The sequence below is a fragment of the Periplaneta americana genome, chromosome 7, assembly GCF_040183065.1.
Source record: "Periplaneta americana isolate PAMFEO1 chromosome 7, P.americana_PAMFEO1_priV1, whole genome shotgun sequence".
Lineage (NCBI taxonomy): Eukaryota > Metazoa > Arthropoda > Insecta > Blattodea > Blattidae > Periplaneta > Periplaneta americana.
Window position 1 is genome coordinate 61,931,098 of NC_091123.1, and position 23,462 is coordinate 61,954,559.

The window sequence follows — 23,462 nt, forward strand, 5'->3', positions numbered from 1 at the left end:
GTAAGAAGAGGGAAATTGTTGTGTGTGTTAGGTTGTGAATACTGAATGTGGAATTTTAGACTTTCCGCGGATTGGTTTTGTGCGGTAACCAAGCAAATACGCACGATCTCGCACAAAGAAAATTTAGCTCATATCTATATCCAAACATTTCAAGTTTGTAGTAAAACATTAATACAAATTCATTAGATAGACTCTGCAAGCATTCAATTGAATTTCTTGTTTGTGTTGGACAAAAATGGTCGATTAGTTCCTAATATAAATTATATAAAACTGAGCAAACTGCAATAGAAGGTGAAAAATTGTATTTTTAAGTTTGATATTATTTAACCAGAATATGATGTACGATGATAAACTTTCGTGGGAAGATGTATAAATTTGTATTGTCTTAAAACCGAAGCCTACAAATTGAAGTCTAAAAATACTTAATAGTCTCACCGAGTAATCTAAACACGAACGCTCCTAAATCATTACATGGGCATGTCTTCTCTTCCATTACCAGCTTGACATACAGCGAAGGGTATCAATTGTAATGGCTTGTTTCTTGTTTGATTCTTGTCCCAATTTGAAGCTCGAGGTCGCTGTGACATTTATGTCGTAGTTCTCATTTTCTGCGTCGAAGCAAGAGCGTTAGCAGTTAATACGCAGGTTGCGTTTGTTGGCGTGTTCATGAACGTAAATGGAGAACATATTAAATGCTTTCTAGCTCTCACATTTGCTGCCACCAGAATATTAACAATCTGCTGCTCATGAAGTATGTGTAATGGTTTAATTATACTATTAGAAGGAAACATTTCCAAAGGGTGATATAGCCTACATATAAACCGACGCAAATTGCTAGTGCATACAACTTCCAAATATCACACCAGAAGACAAGAATGACGGCTTATTAGGGAGCTAACATTTCAGAACTAGATGGTAATTAACTCTCCAACAAGATTTAACTGCCTTGCATATGTTATACCTTATCTCGACAATAAAGAGTGGGTAAAAACTTGCATAAACTTAAGTTTACCAGGTGAGTGAAAAGTATGGAACATTGCTTGTAAGCCACCGGTGTGGCTCAGTCGGCTGAGGCGCTTGCCTACCGTTCCAGAGTTGTGCTCGGGCGTCGCACAGTGTGCAAAAACGCAAATCTAGCTGGACAAAATTAATAACTTCTCTGAATTATAACGGATTGTTATGAAACTTTGTACAGACCTTACACGTAGCACATATTTTTTGTGTACCGACTCTGACTACGTTTGTGTACGAGGAACTACCCTTTCATAGGGGTAGTTTTAGACTAAAATAATAACTTCTCTCCAGTGCTGATCCTATCTAACAGACTTTTATGAAACTTTGTACGGAAGTTACAGGTAGAATATATTTTTTGTGTACAAACTATATTTACGGTTCCATAAGGGGAACTACCCTTTACAGGGAGTGAATTTACGCAAAATTAACTTCTCTCCTACATAACAGATATTTATGAAACTTTGTACAGGAGTTACAGGTAGCATATATTTTTATGTACAAATTCTGATTACATCTGTATGCTACCTGTAGGCCTAGTTGTTGTACAAAGTTTGATAAAAATATATTATATAGGAGAGAAGTTATCAATTTTGTCTAAATGCGACACTATAAAGGGGCAGTTCCTCTTATGAAACATAATCAAATTTTGTAGACAAAAAATGAAATATTCCATCAGTAACTTCTGTATAAAGTTTCATACAAATCTGTTAGGTAGGAGAGAACTTATTAATATTATTTAAATGCACCAGCTATAAAGGAGTAATTTTTCTTGTGCAAACGTAATCCGAGTTTGTACACAAAACATGTGTGTCACCTGTAAGGCATGTACAAAGTTTCATATCAATCCGTTGGAATGCAGAGAAGTTATTAATCTTGTCCAGCTAGCGATTTGCGTTCTGATTCACTGTGTGTTAAGGTTAGATAAAAATGTGTGCAATGTATTTTTAACCTGATGTTCGATGTCATGTGAATAATTTTGCAGGCCTAAAACACTCACAAGTGATTAAAAACTTCCTTATTCCATGATTCTTTTCTGCTGTTAAGCCAAATATGCAACAGTTACCGTCCTGATAAATGCGCAAGAACGCGCAAACTTAAAAACATTCTAAATGATGCTGTTTTAAATGGTAGGGCTAATTGTTGTAACCGGACGTGACCAGCTAGGCCTATATTAAAACTCACATTATGTTTAGAGAAGGAACTTTCAAATAATATTTTTTCAATTGTAATGTTTAAATCCTTCTGTAAGAAGAAAAATACTTTACAAACTCGAAATGGAAGTTACATTAATGAGAACGTACCTATCTGAACAGATTCCATGTCTCGCAACACAATAAATCACTAACAATTGGCTCCTTTTCACCCACATAGTAAGCCTCTCTGTCTACGACTGAACAGGAGCGAGAAGTGTCAGGAAGAACTCATTGTTCATAGCCTTCTGAATATAGCTTTCCGCTGATAAAACAGTAAAAGCTATTTCTCACAACATTCTTCAAATGTTAAACAACATGAATTCATATTCACCTATGCCTAACTAAACAAGTCGGTCCACCTAGACTGGGAAAATTTCACACTGTGCGTCGGTTTGATTCCCGCTTGGACTGATTACCTGGTTGCGTTTTTTCCGAGGTGTTCCCAAGCCGTAAGGTGAATGTCAGATAATCTATGACGAATCCTCGACCTCATCTCGCTATAACCAATCCCATCAACACTAAATAACCTAGCAGTTGATACAACGTCGTTAAATAACCAAGTAAAAAATTGTTTGTAGCTTCTAATTTTGCGAAGAAAGTATGTAATATAGACTATAATAATTATGTGGGGTAAAAAGGGAATAATTGAACATGTTTTGAAAAACAATGTTTTTCACTTATAAAGCGCGTGCCAAACATGTTATTTTTTTAATGACATCGTGTACTCATATTTCATTTTTAGATTCTTCAGGTCTCAAAATGTGCAAAGTCATATATTTTTTTACCATTTTGTAAACTATTATTTTGCTTCAAATTTATGATCCTAATGTAGGCCTATGTGTACAGACACGGAAATAAAATTTGGAGCTCCCTTATTGTATGATGAAGGATGGGTGGAGCGGAGAAAAATTCTCTCCGGCCCCGGGACTCGAATCTGGGTTCTCAGCTCTACGTGCTGACGCTTTATCCACTAAGCCACACCGGATTCCAGTTCCGATGCCGGATTGAATCCTCTCAGTTTAAAGCTTCACCTCTTAGTTTCCCTTTAGTGGCCAGTCCTCGTGCACTATGTCACAGATGTGTGACAGTGGCACAATGTCCAACACACTATGTGCAGAGGTTGGCTGTAAGAAAAATCCTAATATAAACACAAGCACATTGCTGTCATACCCGTGATTGGCTGCCAGTCGAAACATTCACACGACGCAGGAAATTATAGTTCGTATTTGGGAACCATAATCTTATATTATTTGAAAACAAAAAATGAATTCTAGTTATTAAGTACGATGAAACATATAACTTCACTTATATGTAAAACACTATTTAAAATAAAAGCTACTTTTATACTTTGTTATTTACAATGAACGCGGATGAATACCAAGAGTAATGCCGAGGTAGTCTGTTCTTGTAACAAGCTGGCGTCACTTGAGCTTGTAGTAATTCACGTAAGTATGTGGTACTGAAATATTTCTTCTGCATCCTGGAAAGAATAACTCATTTGTCCGACAGCATCCTGTCCTTACACGTAAGTTTAAAATAATTTAATTACAGTATTTGTAAAGTAAAGGTTTCCTAAGCAAACTAATGCATAGTATTGAGGTTAGGTCTACTTGACGAGAAACGGAAAAGTTTAACATGAAACAGAATGTACAACAGTGGGCGGGATCATGTACTGAGAATCTATGGCGCCAAACAGCGGCCAATGAAGCCTCACTTCAGTCACGTGCTATTGTTTTCATTAGGATTTTTCTTACAGCGGAAAGATTATAAGTGGCCTGGATCCGACGGAATGAGCGCCGTCTTAAATCACTTCGGTGCATCACAAAATAAATTAAAAGCGTAAATAATACCTTTCGTACGCGTAAGTTAATCTCTATGAAATTACTGCTTTCTACTGCGTTTTCTGTTTTAAATTTTGTGTTCTGATAATGGTTTGCACTGTTCATGTTGAGGAAAACCGTTTTTGATATTACAGAAATTATTATTTTCCATAGTAGGTTTCTTTTTACTTTATCAAAAGCTTTCTCGTAATCTATAAATGCTATTTAGGGCCGGTATTATAAACGCCGTTCAAGCCTTACACTACGTTCAGTGTTTAAACAGAAGTTTTTCGTTCTGCTTCATATTATAAACGTTAACTACCAGTTAATCTTAAGTTAACTTGAGTTTAACTTGATCGACAGTTTTCTGCCGTTTAAACTGCAGTTCAAGGCTTGACAGTACAAAATGGTCACACGGTGTTAGTGTGCACTCGAAGTTGGTTGCTTGACGGTTGTCAGCCCACTTTGAGGTCTGTGGATATAGAGGGAAAAATTGGATCGGTGTCGGTTAGAGTTCCCGAGTAGCTCAGTGGTAGAGCGTTGGTACGTTAAACCAAAGGTCCCGGGTTCGATATCCGGCCCCGGAACAATTTTTCCCTCGAAATTATTCAAATCAACTTTACAGGGAGTTATACCTGAAATCTTGATTTGCATAATACACGTCACTGTTCGTTAACAGAAAGCCACAATTTAAGTCACACGGAGTTAGTGTGCACACGAAGTTGGTTGCTTGACGGTTGTCAGCCCACTTTGAGGTCTGTGGATATAGAGGGAAAAATTGGATCGGTGTCGGTTAGACTTCCCGAGTAGCTCAGTGGTAGAGCGTTGGTACGTTAAACCAAAGGTCCCGGGTTCGATATCCGGCTCCGGAACAATTTTTCCCTCGAAATTATTCAAATCAACTTTACAGGGAGTTATACCTGAAATCTTGATTTGCATAATACACGTCACTGTTCGTTAACAGAAAGCCACAATTTAAGTCACACGGAGTTAGTGTGCACTCGAAGTTGGTTGCTTGACGGTTGTCAGCCCACTTTGAGGTCTGTGGATATAGAGGGAAAAATTGGATCGGTGTCGGTTAGAGTTCCCGAGTAGCTCAGTGGTAGAGCGTTGGTACGTTAAACCAAAGGTCCCGGGTTCGATACCCGGCTCCGGAACAATTTTTCCCTCGAAATTATTCAAATCAACTTTACAGGGAGTTATACCTGAAATCTCGATTTGCATAATACACGTCACTGTTCGTTAACAGAAAGCCACAATTTAAGTCACACGGAGTTAGTGTGCACTCGAAGTTGGTTGCTTGACGGTTGTCAGCCCACTTTGAGGTCTGTGGATATAGAGGGAAAAATTGGATCGGTGTCGGTTAGAGTTCCCGAGTAGCTCAGTGGTAGAGCGTTGGTACGTTAAACCAAAGGTCCCGGGTTCGATACCCGGCTCCGGAACAATTTTTCCCTCGAAATTATTCAAATCAACTTTACAGGGAGTTATACCTGAAATCTTGATTTGCAGTTCTAATCTTGTTTCGAAAAATTGGAACTCTGATACAACATGCAACAGAAAAACGGGAAAGTGCAAAAATATGTGTTTTAGGGTTTGAATTTAAAGATTATTTGAAAAGATAAATGATTTCTTTTTTATTTTTGAAAACATTCTGTTGAATCTCTTATCAGTTACTAGTTGCGCTGCGCTATTTTTCCTCTGGTAGTAGACATACTGAAAACGATGGAAGATTTCGGAGGTGTCCGTAAATCTACTATAAACATATTGCGCATTGTACTGTGTGTGGCAGACAGTCTCCTGGTAAGATTTACTATGGGGTCTGATTTATAAACACAGTAATAATATTACCTGATTTTACTAGACTCGTAAAAATAATTTTATTGTTTGACTGAATTCTGTTTCATAAATATTCTAAACAACACAAAATACGCACACTAATATTATTACTTCATTACTCAGTTGATTCTGTATGGAGTTACGTTGCGGATGGTCATGCAAGGTTTAGTTTGGCTGCATTGTATTTGGGAGGATAACGTTGGTAGCCAGCGTTAAGAAACTATTTGAGGTTAAGACGGACAAGCATACTGAAGTACGCGGTATTGGTCCTCTTTAGGTTTTGTTTTTTACGATACCCTCTCTGTTATCGAAGAACAAAGATGTTTCTTAATGAAGATTCTGCACGAGCGTCGGCTATTTTAAATCTATACTAATAATAAATCTGTAGCCGAAATTTTTCCGGTAATTTTCGATTTTCCAAAAATAATTGGTCCTAACATATATAATTAACCTCCCTGAAACCGAAAATCGCTTTTTTGAAATTTTTGTTTGTATGTATGTATGTCTGTCTGTCTGTCTGTATGTTTGTTACCTTTTCACGCGATAATGGCTGAACGGATTTCGATGAAAATTGGAATATAAATTAAGTTCGATGTAACTTAGATTTTAGGCTATATGACATTCAAAATACATTATTTAAATGGCGGTTATAAGGGGGCCTGAATTAAATAAATCGAAATATCTCGCTTATTATTGATTTTTGTGAAAAATGTTACATAACAAAAGTTTCTTTAAAAATAATTTGCGATAAGTTTTATTCCTTGAAAAAGTTTGATAGGACTGATATTTAATGAGATAAATGAGTTTTAAAATTAAAATAACTGCCATCTAAGGCCGTGAAATGAATTAAAAAACAAATGACTTCGTCTATAAGGGGCCTTGGACAGCAACAATCGAAAGCTATGAAAGATAGCCTATAGAGAATGTTTCTGATTAACCGATTTGTATAATTAATTATTAATTCACCATTGGGAAGTGTAGTTTCTCTAGATGGACATAATGCTATAATGTTATTACTGTAACTTCTGATATAAAATAATATAATATAACATAATATGTAATATTATATAATATAATTTAAGTTATTTGAAGGATTCAGAACCATAGTGGGCCAAGCGCCATTTACTGAATACGTAGAAAACAAGGGTTAAAATTAAGTTATTACCATAATTCAATGAAACCTATAACAAGTAAAATAAAATATATACATTAAATCTAAATGATGTCAATCTTCATTAAACTATGGTTGCACGTAATAAAAATTAAGAAACATGTTAAAGGAATTGTAATTGCACCAAATGAGGTCTCTGGACCAAAATGATCGCATTTTAATTATTTGGATGCAATTTAAATTAAGTAACATATTAAACGATTTATCCTTCTATCAAACACGAATGTTCCCTGGATCAAACGTCCTATTTTAATTATGTAATTACTTTATATTTATTTCTAACGGGTGCAGCGGAGCGCACGGGTACGGCTAGTCAATAATATAATTAAACAGTTACGATAGTCTTCTTTTCTTTCCTAGCAGTAATACCAATTTTATTCCACTGTGGTTTAACTTAACCGAGACTTTGTAATACGGCACGTTAAGTTAAACTCATGGTTAGGTTTAACTTAGGTTCAACATAATCTTCAGATTAACCGTATTTATAAATCCGAGCCTTGAGTTGGTAAGTTATACTCTCGCTAGGTGAAAGAGTTGTTCTATTATTAAAATTCTATGAATAGGTCCTAATGTGTGCAAAACTCATGGAACGTTTAATGTTGTAAGAGTTCTGACTAGAAAGGCAGGACGGTGAGAAGCTTGGCTTCCGTTGGTATGCACGTACCACGTACCTCCCTTCTCGCTCCTCTCCATCCGTCAGTAAGTTTGTACAAAGTTCTCTGAAGGTTGACTATAAATTTTTGTGGATCGGCTGCGGGTAACGTTAGCGTTTTTTGTATTCCTCCTATAACCTTCAGCCGTACCACATACCAATGTAAAATTATACGTGACTTGGACGACCTGTTCGATTGCGAGTTGCGACCTTCTTTTATTGTACCCGCTGATGGCATCGACGGGATAGGCTCAGGAATGCGTGTACACAGTAGCTGGTATTGCGTTATACCGAAGTCTTACCATGTCTTAAGCATTATCACTTTGAAGTGCTGCGAACATCTAATTCTCAGAATGAAGTGACACAGTTTGTAATAGGAATGTTCCACATATGTTTTGTATCTGTAGTTCTTTATTGAATCATACGTTATATATGCAGCGGGAAAGGCCGTCAGGGACATTAGGGATCTTGAGATGTTGCGGTGTTAAGCTAGCTGCTCTAGGAGGAATCTCTCTCCCTCCCTTAAAAATCGTATGCCATCAGTAGACATCGGACGTTTAGAAAAATGCCTATTCTATTTGAATGTTCATATTTAAAGGCTTTTAGTAAATGTGCACGAATCATGAGAAATGAAGCATTCTGATGAAGTTTGATCTTGCTTTTTTACCTTTTTTTCCGTTTACGGCTTTTTTTCCCTGTAATACGTACTTTTTTATATGCCACCTCTATGTATCCTCAAGGTGTGGTTGCATGGTGTAACAACTGTACTATATTTGTAGAGAAAAAAAGAAAACTGTGGTTCTTCTGCACAACCACTGTGCTGCAAAGGGTTAAGGAAAAATGGATTTGAAAGTAAAATAAATATTTATGTAACACATATCTATTAAAATTCTCCTCGGCTACATTCATCTAGTAACTTCAGGGAACCAACTTTAGAACAAAAAGTTACTAGTTTTTTAATCAGAAATTTGTAAAAATGAATTCTTTGATGAGAAAACAATTTTGACAGCTCTATAAATTCCACGTCTTCATACAGCCTTAATTTAAAAACATTTTTGTCATATTTTTAATCAGAATTGAACTAAATGCATTTTGGGTATGAAAATATACATTCTAAAGACGTGAAATAGCCAGTATAATAATTGTTTTGGAAAATTTCCATAATTTTTAATGGAGTCTTCCCTTAAGAGAGAGTTTTTTTTTTTTGTCTGTGTTCATACACTTCTCGACAATTACGATCATAGCCGTTAGTGTCCTGATCTAAAATGTAAGTAGGCCTGTTACGAAAATAAATCCTTACGCACGTACCTAAGGCATGACGAACAGCAGTTTCTAAGGTGTTTTCGAAGTGATTGAAAGTTCTGTCGTGCCACTTTGCATTATCCGTCTTCTTTTATTCCTTTTCTCCCCAGGAGGGAAATGTATACACAACAGATGCAACTTTCTCCTCCGGTAAATCACATTTCCTGTTAAGTGACTAATATCCATACGCATGCTGTTGTAAGTTGCCAGCTGTCGCACTCACTGTCTTTACAAGACGCCAAGAACATGAAGCGGCGTAATAAAATCTGCACACACATAGTTAACTTATGCGCTAATCTTTAAGCCATTAATTTTACCGATATTTGAGTAAAAAGATTAGTAAACATCTTTTTATGGTTAACTGTTTTAAGCTTCATACGTTACCTCGTAATAACTGAGAATCGTAGTGATTTAGTAATACTTTGAGGGCACAGCATATATACAACATCGAAATCTTCACTCTACAGAATAGCTACGCTTTTTTTTTTCTCTGAATTTCGGATCATCAAAGCGCAAAGTCAATATTGATGCAATAGATTCTGAGTTATTTGTAGTTCTGATTTGTACGTAGTTCGTTTTTGTTAGTACGATTTAAAAAAAAAAATCGAATTTGAATTCTACGTATTTTTGTTCGCTTTGATATGTAATAAAGTTCCATGATAATTTCACATGATTTATTTGTTTCGTGACTTTGGATACTTCTTAATAATTTTCCACAATCTTCAAGGTCAGCTGCAATATGGAGGAACATTAAGTCATGTGACAGTGAAGATCTCTGTCTATTTAACATCTGTGATCTCAAAAGTAATACGGAACTCGTGCCGATGAAACTGACAGAGCCCAGGAGAGTACAGAGCCGACACGCTCTGTCTTTATATGCTAGCGTATATTCTTTCTCATGGGACATGTTCCAAACATTTGAAAACAGTTGCAGGACATTCAGTATCTGTATAGCAATTTTTTTTAATTGAGTCATTTTACGACGCTTTGTATAGCAATAATGTGTGGCAGTAAAAGGAAGAGCTGTTCGCTAGAAGACAAAGTTAAATTATAAAAGTAGTTGAGGCAAATAAAAAAAAACTGAAATTGCAAGAAACTTGCAATAAACATGTAAAATGTAAAATAATAATAATAATAATAATAATAATAATAATCCTCTGAGGTTCTGACTGATATGTTCATCTATTATCAGGCAGTACATGTCACTTAACGATGTGTGTCAGAGGAAGAACAATTGTTTGTATGCATCTGAAGTCTGACTAGTGTAATATGTATCTAGTCGGCGATGTATGCAATGGAGGGGGAAAGAAACTGACCATACTATCCCATTATCTCCTGGCCTAGTTGCCTCATAAGTAGTGCCTTGTTGGTGTCACTTGTGAGGTTCAAACCTGTCTCCGGACAGTTGACTAAACAACAACAACAATAATAATAATAATAATAATAATAATAATAATAATAATAATAACAATAATAAGATGCATTAAAGTTTGAGTCCGTGATTGAAGAAAAAATTGTAAAGTAAATGTATTTAGTGCATTTATTTTAAATATTAAAATTATATATGTTTTTTATTGATTAAAACACATTTGGACAACTTAAAAGAATTCTTAAGTACTTCCAGCTCTCTGTGTTCTGATAAAATGATTCCTAATCATTCGAAAATTGTCTTATATTCAAACCGTATTTGTTCATAGTTCTGAGTTGTGCGTAATTTAACTTATTCCCCTTCAATTAGGTAAAATCCCTCATCACATATATATTAGATTGGCCATTCCTATGTTATGAAATGGCAACATAAAATGAGAACAACCACCAGAGCCTCCACCGTCGAAAAGGCATTTTTGGTAACGACCGTTAGATGGCAGTACAGTTGCTCCATGCAATTCCGTAAGGCATTTTACATTTCAATTTATAAAATCATATTTTTGTAAAAGGCAAGGGTCCAAGAGACCTGGTACTTTTAATAAAAACATCTTAAAAAAAATCCGTAAGGTATAACGTAACTTTTTTTTTGCAGTTGCTAGATGGCAACATAGTAAATTGATAAAAGTGGTTGCCTTAAAAATCTATTAGATCGATCAATCTGTTACATGTGATCATAGGTGCAACCCAGGTTTTACTGTAGGCTGTATGGTAAATGTTTTTTGAAGTACCAAACAGAATGAACACCTGTCATTATTAAAATATACTTTCTGAGTTTACAATTCACATTGAAGTTTTTCGATTCCGATAAGTGTAGTGATAAGTAATCAATAATTTTTGTAGAAATTTACAATCTTAATGGCTTATCTGAACATAGTATGAAAAAACATACTGTTTTATCGACACACTATGATTTTAATTAGGCAAACGTTTTCCCCATTTTTGGCATCATTAGATAACATTTTGTGGTTACAATATCTGGTACATGATTTTTAAACATCTAAGTACATTAACACAAATTTATATTTATAAGATATCTAAAATGTTAATACCAAATCATGGATTTGTTGTTATCTGTTTATGAAGTCAATTATACATATTTAAATACAATAACATTGTTTAGATTACCATATGGTTATTAATTAATATAGGTTTAATTAAATCTCGTACATCAATAACCTAAAACATGTTAGGGCCTATTGTATTTAGTAGAGATGAACAACCCGCACGACAATGTTGTAGCCTATACGTCGCGTCGTTGACGTAAAGACTGCTTGTGAGTGTTTCGAGACGCCGAGATTGATCACTCCCGAAGTCTCGAACGTCAAGCAGCCTTGAATCGCCACAGTTGTTTATACCTGACTGAACTTTTATCTACTTTGGCAACTGTTATATATGTATAAACAATCAAGGAGCCTATTTGAAACATCATCTCAACTTTTCAGTGTATAATAATCCGTTCCCCCAATCTTTATTTAATTACTAGCCTTTATTAAAAGGCTAGGAATTTTCTTTTCATATGTTTAAGATCAAGTGTGCAATCTCAAGTAAAAAGATATTAACGTTATGTTTTATGTTTCTTAGAAATGCAAATTTATTTGAGAATTGTTTTTTTTTTCTATTTATATAAACATAGGTAATATCACATAATGGAACCAGAACATTTTGATAAATAAGGTAGGCTTCTGTTCTGTTTTGTCTTTTTGTCTCATTTAAACATTTATAATGTTATTTATTTCAATGATGTATGTTATTCAAAGTTACGAAATCTTTCCACGCCGATCAAATACTATTTCGAGAATGATGAACGAGACTCGAAGCGCACGAGAATGATGAGACGAGACTCGAATGACAAATGCAACGAACACAGCGAGCGAGAGCGGCAGATAGTGTTGTTGATCCCTAGTATTTAGTAAAGATCGGTTTCATAGCAAACGCGAAAAATGCAGGTCGTTGCGTATTGGTTATTTCATAAAGTACGTAACAAACCCGTCCATACTCTTGATTAAGGCAGCTTCATTTTGTGTTCAGATACGTTCATCTGTTCGTTGGATGTGGCTGTTGCAATGCTTCAGGAGCCCGGGGCAGACAATCCTCTCTCCGTACTCTATGACTCTTCAAGATATGCTTTTATTTTATAGCACGCATTAGACTCTTATGGAGTTCCCATTTGAAAGAGCCTGAAGGCATACTTGCAGTTGTAAAGCAATCTTAACTCAGTGGTGTCCAATACAGTCTCAACTTTTCATGTGGGGAGAACTGGTTACTGTATTATCTAATATCTGAGTAAGATTAATAATTGTCAGATGGAATGTGTTATCTACTATGTTCGTAATCAGGGCATGTGAATGAACTTTATACAAGAAATTCTTCGACCCAGGAATTAGACTGACTTGCTTACCAGAGAACTCTTTCTTTCCTTTCTGGTGGAAGGAAGAATTTTATTGCGTTCGCGGTCAAATTTCCCGTTAGTTTAAAGACAAATAACACTGTACAGAAATCAGTTTCCTTCTAGTATGTCAGTAACGATAGTCATGTCTACTATAATTCCTTTGTCGAAGAATTCATTTTGTATTATACAGTAGGCTATGTTCCACACATCTCTACGTAATATATGCGAGCGCAATTTTATAGTACCGTATTTTCATCGTCTGTGCTCTACACCCTGAAGTTTTCCTTCGTTGTATGATCATAAGTGACCAAAACTAAAATTATTTCAATAATTTATTATCATAATACACTGCTGTCTTAAATTGACTGAGCATATGGTAATTCAGTCATTGACTTTGCCAAAACACCCTATGAAATGTTAATATAAAACAACTTTTATCTCGAAAAGGAAGCAAAAACGAGCAAAATTGTATTAAACTTTTTTGTTTGAAATATCTCAAAGAATAACCCCCTAAATTAATGACATTACTTACTGTTTAAATTGTATATACTGTCAGTAGAAATATAGGCCCTGCAACGCTACAAGAACTCTCTGCAGTGAGTGGTCCAATATGAATATTGTGTTGACTACGTGTTACTTACTGTAACAATGTTAATACGTCTTGCTTAGGAATAAGCAATGGTTACTTAGCGCATATTCAGCAGTTCATTATTTTGTCTGTCGATCAGTAAGTGGCGATCTACACCTGAGCAAGATACGTGCCGTCCACACCTGTGGAGTAACGGTTAGCACGTCTAGCCGCGAAACCAGGTGGCCCGGGTTCGATTCCCGGTCGGGGCAAGTTATCTGATTGAGGTTTTTTCCGGGGTTTTCCCTCAACCCAATATGAGCAAATGCTGGGTGACTTTCGGTGTTGGACCCCGGACTCATTTCACCGGCATTATCACCTTCATCTCATTCAGACGCTAAATAACCTATATGTTGAAAAAGCGTCGTAAAATAACCTACTAAAAAAAAAGATACGTGCCATGCACGAGTCACGGTGCAACATATTTTATTACGCTGTTGTAAATACGATCTCGTATTCTACGTGCAATATACGATCGATGTTACGAGACACTCTTGGTAGTGACTTTAATAATTGTAAGAGCTGCTTAAAACCTTTTAGCAAGAACACATGAAGGTTTCATAGCCATAGTGGGCCAAGCGCCATTTATTAAAAACGGAGAAAGCAAGGGTTAAAGTTAAGTGAATGCCATAGTTTAATGAAGATTGACATATCATTTAGTTTGAATGTGTATATTTTATATTACTTGCTATATGTTTCCATTGAATTATGGTGACTATTACACTTTTACTACGTCATACTACTTTTGACCAATAAAACGGTACGAAAGGACGTATTTCAACCAATCATGGCTGCTTATCGCACAATTTTATCGCGTCCCTAGCATTTTTTTAATTTTATCGCGTCCCTAGCATTTGTTTCTTTGTTCGCCAACATTTGAAACTGCGCTGGTCTGGACGTCAAAAATATATATAAAATTACAAACCACTCCAGTCGATGCACAGCAGTTTCAAATATGACTCGCATTGGCATTCAAGAACAAGAATTAATAAAAAATCACTGATCATACCTATGCATCTTCTGAAATCCGATTTACAAATAAATGAAGAGCACCATTCGGAAATCCTGAATAAGTTGAATACACCATGTAGGCCTACATCAACGAGTTCCACTTCTATTACGCACACGTCCAATATAACATCAATTGAACCACCAACCACATTCAAATTTGAAAATTGTACATTCAATAATTATTCTTTTTAAAATTATTCATGTTTATTTTTTATGTCATCGTCGTTAATAAAAACTTTTCTAACACTTCTGTATATTATTTAGGTTATGTTATAGCTTCTGCTGTATGATATTATGGATAGTCACGTATCAGAGATTGTTTAATATTAAGATTTATTGAAAATCATCTGTGAAGTGACGTTGATTACTGGGATTCGGATAATTTAAGTGGACTGCAACTGTTTTAATAAAAATGAAACTGAATCAACAAAACCTTCTTGAATAGTAACACTGCCATCATTATATAGATCGAGAACTTCTCGACGAGAAGGCATTGCTAGTAATCATAACTCACTACTGCCATCTAGCATGCATCTAGCGTAATATTTGTAATGTTGAGATGGTACAATAATACATTTGAAGACAGTTCTATTTTCGTAAGTCAATTAATATTTTATTGTATTGGAGTACTTCGTTACTTCTAATCTTTATATACTTTCTTCTAATCGTGTAATAGTCAATTAAATCCTACTCGAGTTTTGATTTTCTCTAGATAAATCAAAACCTCTAGTGAGATTACTGTTGATAACTTCATTTCAACCCTTGTTTTTTTTTACGGTTTTAGTAAATGGCGCTTGGCCCACTATGGTTCTGAACCCTTCCTATTTAGACAAGATGATAGAAGCTTTAAAAGTTTAGAAGAATATTGGCCTTTGTTATTTGTTCTTCCGACCTTGTACATCTGGAAGATATTTTAAATGCCTTTTTACTTTATTTCTTAATTAATGCTCGGGCATTTTATATCTGATTGTAGTCCGCCGAGTTTGCTCTGTGGTAGCGCGACTGCCTTCAGACTATCCGGCCTGAGTTCAATTCCCGGCGGGGTCAGAGATTTTCGTGTAAAAGTTCTACCTCGGGACGAGAAGAGATGGCGGTGCACAACTTCAAATCACTATATTGTGCACCAATGTGTCTGGGTTAAATCCTGAATCTGTTCTCAATGCATATGAAGAGAAGGCATATGTCACTGTTGATAATGATTCGTCCATTGGACGGGTACGTTAAGCCTTCCGGCCCTCATGGTGCTATTCGACAGGAATAGGCTACGTGCCGGCACCGGGTTTCCCCTTTTCCCTTCCTCATCATCATCCTCACCCATTTCCTACATTACACTTACACATACACTCACCGTAGTACACGACATAACTCTCCATAGATACACATCATGCATAGCGTGGTCCGCCGAAATGGTGTGCAACTTGAAAATGATGAGAGAAATCTAGAATACAGGCATCTCGAATGAAATTTCTCAGATCAATTTTAGCATTTATAAGATTAAACCACTAGAGGAATAAAGATATTAGAGGAAAATTAAAAGTTGAAAATATAATAACAGAAATAGAATACAGAGCGAAATGGAAACAACATGTTGAAAGAATACAAAATTCCTGTTATCCAAAGGCAGCTCTATTGTACAGACCAATAGGGAGATCAGGGAAGACCACAAACAAGATGATTACAACAGTGAACGGATATAGACAGAAGTGTCTAAACCGGAAAGTCAGAAGAAGAAGAAGAAAAATATATATGATTATGTTTGAGACTTCCATCATATTTTTAAGCATGTTTTCTCCTAAAACAACGCCAGTCCTTGTCTAAAAGTTAGTGCTATTGTGCATGTCACTTGAAAACTCGCTCAGTCCGTAGAAAAGTGGATAAAAAATCTAGCCCAGTCCTTTCATAAAAATGAAATTAATATGTTTTGGGTTCACATTCTTCAATTGACATACATAAATAAATATATCTATATATCCAGATGTTTGAGATGGGCAGGGCATGTAGCACGTATGAGCGAATCTAGAAATGCATATAGAGTATTACTTGGGAGGCCAGAGGGAATAGGACCTTTGGGGAGGCCGAGACGTAGATGTGAAGATAATATTAAAATGAATCTGAGGGAGGTGGGATATGATGGTAGAGACTGGATTAATCTTGCTCAGGCTAGGGACCGATGGCTGGCTAATGTGAGGGCGGTAATGAACCTCCGGGTTCCTTAAAAGCCATAAGTATGTATATGTGTGTATATGTATGTATATATATATATATATATATATATATATATATCACACAGTAGAACCCTATTATCTGTGGTAATGAAGGGGGTGAACTGAACGGTTAATCGAAAAAATCGGATAATCCGTATCGTAAAATATTTTCGTAAACCAAGTGAATAATAGCCTACTTGTACTTTCATCATTTTCTCCGTGATCTTGTGTTTAGCTTGCAAGGTAGTGGTTCAAAAGTTCACTCATTCAAGTCTGGTTGTCAACGACTGGTTTATAAGGGGCGAGGAAACTCCTTGTAATGGCTGTCAGCTGAAAGATTGGAGGTCTCATGCTGTAGATTTACATACTTTATACACTTCGTCCTTGATTTTTTATTAAATCGCGCATAATTGTAACACCAACCTCGTATTCTGATGCGAGATGAGTCACAGTTTATCTTTCCCCAAACTATTCAATTATTTGCACTTTTTTCGATACTTAGCAAAACACGTTTTCTTTTGACATTTTGGAGTACATTGAGTTGAGCAGCCCATACTACATACTGTGTAAGTGAAAAGTAACACACTCTAGAAAAAATACGTACTGATATAACGTAAAGTAGTACTTCATATGTTTCTGAAAAAAAAAAAAAAAAAAAAAAAAAAAAAAGAGGCGAGAGAGAATCGGAAAATCCGTCAATCGATTAATAGAATGACGGATAATCGGGGTTCTACCGTGTGTGTATGTGTGTGTGCCTATGTCAACGGGAAATCCCCTCTCGCTACGTATGTTTTTATAAATTGGAACACTGGTTTTCAACTGCAAAGGTCGAAATTTATTGTGACAAGAAATAACAGACACTTTTTGCCTGAAGCCCTTTATCAGACCGCAGATCTACGACACTGTACCCACAGTTTTCAATCAAGAAACCTTTGCAAGGGATTTATTGCCCTTTAAATCCATCTCCTCGGCCCCGCTGATCTTGAATCTGTTGATCAGCACGATAACCGAAGACAATTCTTTAATATAGCGAGTATCACTAGTTTAATGATACATAGTAAGAACAGGTGGGCACTCACCGTCTTCCCCGGCCGGCAGATTCCTCCTGATGAGCACCACAGCCTCGTGCAGCATGTCTTCTCTCGTCACATCCAGTGGGATCGTAATGAGCGCCCCGACGGCGGCGCCAGAGGGCGGTGCACTCGCCTCCGACGCACACTCACTGTTAAGCATCTCCCTTTCCTTGATCTTGGCCCTCAGGATCCTGGCGGCCAGAGACCCGCCCTCGGTGGCGTCGTCCCTGCCATTCGCATCGGGATCCTTGAGCCCTGCGAACACCCTGAAGCCCAAATTGCTGAGATGCAGGGCGCACTGGAGCCCGAAGGCTGTGTCGCAAGATGTGACGAGCACGGCACGCCCTAAGCCGAGGTTCAGGGTGACCTCTGGATCGTCCTGGTCCTGACCGGAGCCCGCGATGTAGCGGTTCCTGATCCTGCACAGCAGGTACAGAAGAAGAGCAGCTGCAATGCAGCATAGCGCTATCAGCTGGAGGGCTAGAATCAGCGCCGTCTGATCATCCATCTTGGTTAGTATTCACGGAACAGTCTAATCAATCGAAGTTGTAGATGTCACAGTCGGAACAATGTCCATCACAGCTGAAACGAATGTTGAAAAGTAGCAATTCAAGATTGCAGTTTATTTCGTTTAACTACACCAGTTTGTAAATAGCCTATCTCAACCTTTATAGAATTAAATAAAGCAATAGTAAATATAATTTTTAGCGGTCAGTATTAGGACTATATTTGCATTACTGTGTTAGACATATACGAGTATGTAATAATATAAACTGTTATAATAAAGTTGAAGCAGAGAATTTTTCTAGTTAAAATGTACGGTTTTCTTATGTACATATGAAGTTTTTTTATGCTAAAATAAACAAATTCAGACACTAAAACCTACTCAAAAAATATATAATTATTCCTTAGATGTCATAAAACTATTATAATTCCGTTGTTAGTTTATGGTTGCAAAAATTGAGTTTAAAAACAGATTTTAAAAAGTCATAAATTCGATCTTAATAGCAACAGCAAGCTGCCGTTTACATAGCAAATCATTAAACGAAGGTAAGGCAATAATTAAATGTTGAAAACATAACATATAATATTCAGAAATATAATAGCAATTTGCAATGCCTCTTTTCGCGTTGCAATGACCAGCTCCGTACACTGAGTAAGAGACCAATTTGTTCTAAACTCAATTACTACTGCTGATGATTATGGTTATCATTTATATTTGGACATTAATAGCAGATTGATAGGCTATAATTTCGGTTAACTTTATATAAAGTTTCACCTGTTCAAGAAATCTGTCGACACTGTCTCGAACAAAATACCACAAAAATAATGTGGTTATGTCGCCAACAAATTTTGAAGAACACCTGGTTGAAATGTTGTTAATCTCTTTCAACAGAAGATGCTTCCGGTTAAATAAGAAATATATTACTTTAGTGATGTATAAAAACAAAATTAGGAACGTTGCTTCACATTAGTGAAGGAAACATCTGTCGCGGACACAAATTATATGTTTTCTAATTGCGGAATGTTAGTGGTGTAGTAATATATAAATCGTGTACCTTAAATACTTCAAAACTCTGTCACACTTGTCTGTATTAGTCTTCTAGTCAAAAGAGTTTTGCTAAATTGCGGAATGCGGGTAGTTAAAATGCTATAAATTATGTTTATAGCTATCATTAGTAGGTTAGGCTACGTCTGTTAGAAATGTACTTGTCTAAACAAATTTAGTAAATTACAGAATTTATGTAAGTTAAAATTTTGATGGATGTTTCGTAGCTTTGACATAAAAGTAGTCCATAAGTTAGTTCACAAATCTCAAGTCAGAAAACTGCTACTTTTCATTCATTCAGATAAGTCACGTTTTTTCTAAACGCCGAATCACGCTTTTAAAAAATAGCGCAATGTCACTAAACAGAATTGTGTAGTTTTAAAACCACTTAAAAACACACATACTTCATCAAGTTTCGAGTCTTGTTATGTCAACCATGTTTCGAGAAAAAGACACAAACACGAATTAATTTTGTATGTAAATCTCAACGCCTGCACACGATTAAGAACCTGATGTAGTTACAGGATCGTTTTCACAGTGATTCTCACATTCCACTCCGCACAGCTTGTTTGTAGTTGAAGTGTTGAAATGTTACACACGCGCAGAAAACACAAACGACACTAAGAAACAAACACGAGTGACTGAAACTGTTTTTCGGTTGGAATGTTGCTGTATTTTTAATTACACAGCCTCGTAAGAACTCTTGTCCAAGGTCGACCTGTCCATGTAATTATTAGCAGCTATTTTCTCACCACCATCATCGCTAGGAATTCTGTGCCTTCTCCACGAGAAGACAGCTGGAGACTTTCTAAAACGTTTTATCACCGCTGCTCCGCCACATTGTTGTCCTCACGCCGTACCTAGCTCTACTGCTCTCCCTGTTGTAGTCTTCTGGTATTGGAACCGTTCGGTTCGGTCTGACCGACTTTCCTCAGCGAGGCGAGTGGTGGTCACTTGGGTCGGAGTTTGTTATGAAGTGATCTATAAGTGAAACTGTCCAAATCAACTGCCACCAGGCGATGAAAGGTTCGATATGTCACAAAATCTTTTCACTTCGATGATTGTAGAGTTGAAGAAAGGGTTTGATTGTCAGTAAAAAAAACGGTTATACTTCTGACAGATACGAAAAGTTCACACTTACACTTCAAAAACGTGGTAACAGAGTTATGTGGGACCGATTAACTAAAAGAAGAACCGGTTATGTCAGGGTCACAATAAACACGATCTTCTTCGTTTCCCCGCTTTTGTCTTCTCTTGAGAGACTTGAGTTTTATATCTCACACACGGTTAATAAATCTGTGGGATGAATCACCTTCGTGTAATAGTCTAACCCGGTTTCACTTTTCTCCATTCAACTTCTGTCGAAAGCTGGAACTTTTTACGAATTCTCAGGATTCGTGGAGAGCGTTTGGTTTCGCGCAGCGACGCTGTTTTGACTTCTTGTGGCGGGCGAGGACGTTCCCTGTTGGGCGCGCTCGGCAGACAGAGGTGACCGCCGCGCATGGCATGGCATGCTGCTGCTGCTGCTGCCTGCCTGGCATCTTCTTTCATCTCTCTCTCGGAGGAGTGGCTCTTCTCCCTCTTTCTCTCTCACTCGAGTTTCTCATAATTGGCCTCTCTATGTCTTTCCCTCTTTCTCTTCTCTTTTTTATTTCCTAAGAAGAACCTCCCAGATGAGTTCATCGCATAGACAGAGCCTTCATGTTTTTTTTTCTTCTTGCCTTGTTCAAGTATCTGGGATTCGATCCCGTATATTTGACACTAAGTCCCTGTAATTGTAATACAATCTCTTGTATTATGTTTTAATACATCTGCAGTATAGTAATGCTTTTCTTGGATTTGTCTAATAGTGTATTTATTTAAACACTACTACTACTACTACTACTACTACTACTACCACAGTCTAGTATATACAGCCACGAAGCTCAATACGTAGTAAATATGCAAACATTAGATAGTTGCTAACCACTAGGATCGCTAATATCGCCTCATTACAGACAATGCGAAATAGTACCGGCACAGTCTATTGTTTCTAGCATCCTCAAAACTCTAGCTTCGTGACTGTATATCAGTGGTTGCCAAACACCACGAAATTGTGACGTAATAGAAATGCAACCCGCACACCACTATCGCAGAGAGAGAGGTGGAGTGGGTATCTCCTCAGGTAATGCAGTGAATAACAGTGCCGAGACGGACTGTGACCAAAAACCGAAAGCAATATAATATTATTCTGCTTATTAACTATACATACTTTTTTCCATGTTAATTTTTTATCCTCCTGTTAATTACTTTTGTATTATTAATAAAATAAAATAAATTTATTTTCTTATTTACCATAGAAACAGCGTGTACTTTACATCAGCAGATATTTGAAATTAGAAAAACGTACCAGACTGGTCACGAAGTTGTAAATTACACTACATACTTCAAAAAAAAAGTTGAAGTATTTTACTCCGATTAAGGCATAGAAGCCGATATTTTTTTTAGTTTGCTTATTTATGAAATATCAAATTACACTCATACGTAGAAAAAAAACGTGGAAGTATTTTACACCGATTAAAACACAGAAGCCAATACTTTTTATTGTTTATTTATTAATGAAATATTCAAATTACACTACATACGTCGAAAAAAAACGTCGAAGTATTTTACTCCGATTAAGACATAGAAGCCGTTACTTTTTATTGTTCGTTTTATTATTCAAGTTACAGGTAAGGGCGTGGTAGTCTTCATAACAAGAAAAATGACAACGTACATTGTTCTTTTATACTTCATTTAAAATTTTAGAAGAAATTAAGTATCTCATATTTTTGCCATCTGCACAAAATAAATACTTTTCCTTCCATGCTCCTTAAAATTAAGTTTTTACTTACTCTCTGTTTTCGAAAAGACATCGAAACATATTATCCTACACACTTGTAATATTACATGTGTACGTCCGATGCTGATAAATGTCTTTACTTATATCGAAGGCTGTAAATAGCGGGTGGGGGTATGATGTCATGGTTACGCTTGAGTGGAGGCAGGAGCATATGTCGCGACACAGCTTTTGGCGATCACTGCTGTATATAGTAGACTGTGCTGCTGCTACTACTACTACTACTACTACTACTACTACTACAACCACCACCACAGTCTAGTATATACAGTCACGAAGCTCAATACGTAGTAAATATGCAAACATTAGATAGTTGCTCACCACTAGGATCGCTAATATCGCCTCATTACAGACAATGCGAAATAGTACCGGCACAGTCTATTGTTTCTAGCATCCTCAAAACTCTAGCTTCGTGACTATATAGTAGACTGTGCTACTACTACTACTCCTACTACTACTACTACTATACTACTACTACTACTACTACTACTACTACTACTACTACTACTACTACTACTACTACTACTACTACCTTCCACTGTGTCTCATAATTAGGGACGGGATTTTTATGTAATGAAATATTATATTCCTTTCAACCTAACTGTATATAAATAACAAATCTTTGCGAATCTTGTAATTACCATCAATATATTAAAATTTGATATTACATATTTTTATATATTTACCCCACATTACATATTATGGCTTGGTATTACATAAATTTATATATTTAGGGGGTTTATTCATTTTTACTTCTCTGAAAGGAAAAAAATACAATTTGAAGTTTACAATTTGAAATACACAGATTTAAAAAGCCTTTTTACCTACCCAAGAAAAAATATATTTCGGGACGAAACATAACGTTCTTAGTTCCAAAAAGTAATAGAGGCACTCACCCCATACCTCCCATTGTGAATATGAGTGAACAAAAGCCAACCTTTCTCATACAACTACCTTGTTTTGTAAAAATCACTCAGAAAGTAGCGTTGCCTTCATGCGGTGGAGTGGGACGAGGATGACATGATTTGTCTCGAACTATGTTCTGCACACGTCTTAACAAGCCGTTCCCATGCAATTTGCAACCTTACTCACCCTCTTTCTAATCCTTTCATGGAAAACCTGTGTCAAGTCTGACATGAGCCGCATGGTTAGGGGTTTTTATGGTATCTACAGGGTGGACACAAAGCTATCCCCTATAAATACCTCAAATATACACATTATGTATGTAATTAATAATTCAGACATACATCCACTTTACACTAAGTTGTGTCCTAAGTGTCTAAAGGATTAGTAAGGATGTCCCCCATAATTCTC

At 36.4% G+C, this 23,462-nt stretch overlaps 1 protein-coding gene across 3 annotated transcripts in view; it reads right to left on the reverse strand.

Annotated features, from left to right (window-relative positions):
• Positions 1 to 20,780, reverse strand: part of LOC138703158 (D-beta-hydroxybutyrate dehydrogenase, mitochondrial) — a 156,392-nt gene extending 135,612 nt beyond the window's left edge. Inside the window, exons 1-2 of one of the 3 annotated variants that reach the window (XM_069830817.1) lie at positions 20,023 to 20,780; positions 17,728 to 18,303 (exon numbers count right to left, since the gene is read on the reverse strand). In XM_069830817.1, the coding sequence (XP_069686918.1) occupies positions 17,728 to 18,229 (502 nt within the window). In that variant the 5' untranslated portion in view covers positions 18,230 to 18,303; positions 20,023 to 20,780. Of the gene's footprint in view, positions 1 to 17,727; positions 18,304 to 19,280 lie in introns of all 3 variants that reach the window. The other 2 variants (XM_069830815.1, XM_069830816.1) reach the window with 2 other exon arrangements.
• Between the last annotated feature and the right edge of the window lie 2,682 nt (positions 20,781 to 23,462).